General features: G+C 49.7%; 1 protein-coding gene across 2 annotated transcripts in view; it reads right to left on the reverse strand.

The window, feature by feature from the left end:
• MTHFSD (methenyltetrahydrofolate synthetase domain containing) overlaps positions 1 to 5,140 on the reverse strand; it is a 19,624-nt gene that overhangs the window by 9,528 nt on the left and 4,956 nt on the right. For both annotated transcript variants that reach the window (XM_007468422.1, XM_007468421.1), the window contains exons 4-5: positions 3,690 to 3,803; positions 842 to 932 (exon numbers count right to left, since the gene is read on the reverse strand). In XM_007468422.1, coding sequence (XP_007468484.1) covers positions 842 to 932; positions 3,690 to 3,803 — 205 coding nt within the window. The remainder of the gene's footprint in view (positions 1 to 841; positions 933 to 3,689; positions 3,804 to 5,140) is intronic.

Raw genomic sequence — 5,140 nt, forward strand, 5'->3', positions numbered from 1 at the left:
GATTTAGAGCCTGCTCTCCAACTGTTTATTTGGAACCTCTATTGAAGGAAGAACTTGGCTTTGGCCGATTACCTTCCAAAGGGAGATCTGAGGATGAGCATCTCAGGACATTGTCTTGGCGGGAAGGGAGGACAGAGAAGGCTTTCCTAGCGAGGCTGGGGGTCCCAATCACACCACACAAGCACGGCTCTGCAATGTGCTCATCCTGCTGCAGAACCAGCAGCTCGTTTCCAACAGCACCCAGCTGGGCCTGGGGCAGAGCAGGGCAGAGAGGAAGAGGCCCTAGGGAACCCCAGAGACGAGTCCTGAGGGCGGCTCAGCCCAGGGCAGAGGCTGGCATAGTGACCCACCCTGTCCCTGCTCACAGGCTTGCGGGGTGAAGCTCCAGGCCTCAGAGGCAGGCTCAGGACACCCCGCACTGTCCAGGAGCCTGCTGCTTCACAACAAAATAGAGCTTCGGAACCCAACGTTTCTCCACTTACTGGAGGCTCTCCAAAAACAACTGTTTACTGACGCACTGCAAATAAATTCAGCTCCAGTTCCAGCTAACTTCAGAACAGAGGGGAAATCTTTCACCACCTGAAGAGAGATTATCTCACTTTATTTGTCCTGTTATGAAAAGTGAAAATGCTGTAAAGGTGTTGAGTGGGTCTGAGAGTCAGAGGGACCGAGTTAATTCTTCAAAATGAGTGATAGACGCAGTGGTAATATGCAGGCCAGGCACGCGTCCAGAAAGCTGAAATTACTCACCATCAACGTCTGAAAGGCGACCGGAGCGCTGGGGGAACGTCAGGCTGCAGGGTAAGCGGTCACATCCGAGAGTTTCTGTTCTTAATCTTACCTTTTTCAGAAACAGCCACGGACCCCACCACCACTAAGTCCACAAGGACCCTGGAATCCAAGCCCACGGGAGTGCTGTAGTTCCTCACGCCCTGCGGACAGACACGCGGCCTGAAAGCTCCCTGGCAGAGAGGCCACCCGTCTCATAACCCACGGGGAGATGCACTCAGGGTCTGAACAACCTCCCGAGGGAAGCAAGCACGTGCACCAGCCCACAGCAAACACACAGCATCACGGAAGCAGCAGCTCAGGAAAACCATGGATCAGAACCATTTTAAGACAATTCCCCACAATTCTTCCCCAGGAAAGGAGGAACTGATAGCACAATGACTAGAATATTCATTTCGTAATATTCAACATATCATTTTCCTCCAAAAGGCAGGAGAGCCCAGCGATTAGAATACAGGCTCGGGAGTCACAAGGAACTGGGTCCAGATCCCTCTCCTCTGTGGCCTCAACAGGGGGAAACTCTCTGAGCTTCAGTCTCTTCCTCTGTAAGACAGGGGTACCAGCCCTGCCTCGTCCGACATGTTGGAATGAAATGACAGAGCGCAGGTAAAGCGTCTAGCACGTAAGACATGGCCATTGAGCGTGTGTGACATATTAGTTCACTGTGAAACACTGGAGGCCTCGCTCTGCGTGAACAGCTGATCACTCCTAACATGTTAATTATTCAACCAAAAAGCACCCAAAAACACACCCACTTATGCTAACTAATGGAGGCCTGTGTGCAAAGCACAGGGAGGCTCCTGTGGCCCTGATTCTGATAACAGGCGACAGGGAAATCTCGGAAACCAGAGTAGGATGCTGCACGGCCCAGTACCCGGCAGCAGTGGTCACTGGATGTGGTATGGTGCCCTGTCGACAAGCACGTGACAAGTCCCTATAGGATCGGTACCATGATTGGGGCCTCCCAACCATCAAACCGCAGTCATCGGCCCGCAGTGCCCCCACTGCAGGAAAGCGTGTCTTTCGTTAAGCTCACAGCGGCCACGCAGGCAGGTCTCTTGCCCACGGCCCATGTCCTCAAGCCTGTTTCAGTGGGCTTGGTGCCTGGCAGCCTTGCGGAGCACGCACCTGCCTGGGGTTTTCTGTGTCGTAACCTGTCAGGCCCCCTCTTCTCTAGGGGGCTCAGCCTCACCTGCTCAGTCTGACCAGACACAGCATGAGCAACCAGGAGTCACCCTGACTCTCCAAGATCCTGTTCTATTCAACCAAGAGTCACCGGATGGGCAGAGGGACTTATGAAGCATTTAACAGACCTTTCTGTCTGCCCCCTGGGGTGGTTACCAGAACACTCCTGAGTCAAAGAGTAAATACAAAGACAACGGTGGCACACACAGGTGGCTGCGGTGTGACAGTAGCAGAGGGCTGAGGGACAATCTCAGAGTCTTATCCGCCAAGAAGTAAGGCTACATCACAGTCTCCTACAGTGATATGCACGGTGGCAGCATTTCACCACTAAGCTTTGGCAACCTAAATAATAATCGTACTAAATTTGCATCTGCATTAGACGTGGCTTCAACAGTCTCTCTCCCTCCTTTGCCATTTTTCCTCTGCCACAAAGAAAACAAAAATCTTTGGTTTTTTCTACCCGCGCTCTGTCATTCTGAGGTTCACGGCCCTGGATCTCTGATTTCCACCCGGTATCTCACGATATAACAGAGCCCAAACACAGTTCAATCTGTATTCAAGCTCAGCTGTGAGAGCTGGTCTGGCTTGACCCTGGTCGGGACCAGCCAGTGCTGGCACTTCACAGGGCCTCCTGGCAACGAGCCCCATGCCGGTCACCCTTCGCAGGGGAGTGGGATGCTGTTAAGGGTGACACAGACCGCTACACCAGCACCACGGCCATGTCTGACCTGGACCTCAATACGTGGAAAGGGGCTGCTCTTACTGTCCGGAACCTATCAATTGTAACAGATCACATTCCCTGCCAGCTCGCGAAAGTATGGGCTCAGATCTGTGGCCACAACCGCCAACTGCAAAGGATCACGGGGTGGGCACTTTGAACACTGACCAGAACCAGGGTTATCTCTTATTTTTCTGCATTTATTTTCCCTTCGTTCTTTTTCCTACATGTATTTTATTATCTTACTTTATTATATATTTTTTTGTATGCTACATCAAATTCTATTTTTGCAATAAGACAGGTTGTCAATAAATAACGATAAAGCATTCACTTTTTATACACTAGACTTAAGCGGAAAATCCCTTTTTAAAAGGAATATCTTGATGCCCTATTTCTTCTTCCCACCGGATTAGGAATCAAATGACCTGGGGTCAACTCTAGAACTCTGAAAAGTCACCAGATTCTATTTCTTCATCTCTAAAATACTAGACAAATTCCATTATAAGGCACTCTAATGTGATATTTACACACTGGTTTTATGGCGTCGGGAGGTAGTGAAGAAAATCATATCGCTAAATCACTAAAGCCATTATTACTTTAGCACTTGGTGAGGCAATTTCCAGTTGAACATATTTTGGAAATTCTACCCTGTGTCCCCATTTGCTCTGGTGGCATCCGAGAAAATGCTATAGGGCACTGAACAGCATCAAAAGTTAACACCAGAGGGCGTCAGAGTACTGGAAAATTGGCTTTCCCTTTTCTTAATTAACGGGGGAATTTACTATTTCTCAGCTTAGTGCAAGAGAAAAACCGAGTTACAGGCGGTTTTTCTGCTTGGCGCCTGTAGTGACAAGCTTGCTGAACACTTAACATCACTCTTCATTTGGCTTTGTTAAACACGCATTTCAGCTCTGGCGCATTTCCACTGTTCTAACTCACCAGAAGCCACGGCTGAGAACGGCTCTTCCCTGTGGCCGCTGCTGCTTTGCACACTTACCTGAGAGGTGGCACATTTTCTCAAGATGTCTTTAGTTGCCCCGGGGGGTGGTGTGATCTTATTAAACAACCCCGTTCTCAGTCGTGGTGTTGGAACCAACAATGTTTTTTTGCTCTTTTAAAAGAAAAGACAATCAATAAATTACAAAATTTAAGATGGGAACTTTCTTGTGTATATTTTTAACATTTCAGGAACAGAAGCAAGTTACTATCACCTGCATTTTGCGGTGTGTGCCAAGGAGACGAGTTGTTTTGCAAACCCAAGCGAATAATACAGGGGGCCCATTTTACTTAGAGCAGCTGCACCACCCCGCCTCAGAATAAAGGGGCAGGGGGTTGTAAAACTCGCTGACTCAGCTCCACTTGCCATTCACAAGGCTTACAGGTGAAGATGACAATGCAAATCCTGACGACCTTCCTGGGCCTTCTGCTCCCAGCATCAAGCACTATCCAGGTACAGGGATGTTTTATCTTGAAGCTGGCATTACACAGCCACATTAAAAACATTACCCCGTCAAGCACTTACACCTAGTTTGCTGCTCGATAAATCACAGTCTGAGAGGTCAGCGCTCATTACAATTAGTATGTTTTACATTGAGCTGTGCTGATAGCCATCTTCCCCTATTTAGTTCTCAAACACCTACTGCGAGCCCCAGGGCAGGGCTTTGCAAAGTGGGGGCCCCCGCCAGCAGCATCAGCAGCCCCTGGACACCCGTCAGAAGTGATCAGAAGCCCTGGGGGGCCCAGCAACCTGCTTTAACAAGCCCACCCGGTACTCCTGATACGCAAGGAAGGTGGAGAAACAAGGCCCAAGGATACCGCTGCAGATTATTCAGGGGTGGGCCGCGAGGCAATCATAAAACTTATAAACTCTTTCACGTAAAAAATCGCCTGTTTTACTTTTTGTGCCGGAGATGACGGCCTGAGACCAATAAAAGACCTACAAAAACACAGTTTGGCTTAGTAAAAAAAGGTTTTCAACCCCAAGAAGAGTATTTCAGCAAAAGTAACGAGTACGTGCTCTCTCGTTTTGAGTGTGACAGAGGTGGGTGATTTTATTTGTAGTCTCCAGATGCTGGTATACTGCACACTACTCTGATCACCCCTTGGCTGTATACCAGAGTGCCCCGGGGAGCTCTGAGACTCAGCAGCGTACAGTTCCACTCGAGCCTGACTCAGAACCGGACATTGGCAAGAGTCTCCAAAGCTCCTCAGGGGTGCTGACTTACAGCCAGTGTGCTCAGGCCCAGGGATCCCAAAGCTCCATCAGGGCGTTTACTATGAACAGGTTCTAGAACCGAAGGAAGGTCTGGGGTCAAGCCTGGGAAGCTGTGCCCCCAGGTGTGATCTGCGGCCGTAGGCATCACGCTATCCCTGCCTGCCGAGGTATGCACTTTCCCACACAGGATGAAAGGCGCCCGCAGATCGAGGATTCTCACGAGTTGTAGGGAA

This window comes from Lipotes vexillifer, unplaced genomic scaffold, assembly GCF_000442215.2.
Source record: "Lipotes vexillifer unplaced genomic scaffold, Lipotes_vexillifer_v1.1 scaffold23, whole genome shotgun sequence".
NCBI lineage: Eukaryota > Metazoa > Chordata > Mammalia > Artiodactyla > Lipotidae > Lipotes > Lipotes vexillifer.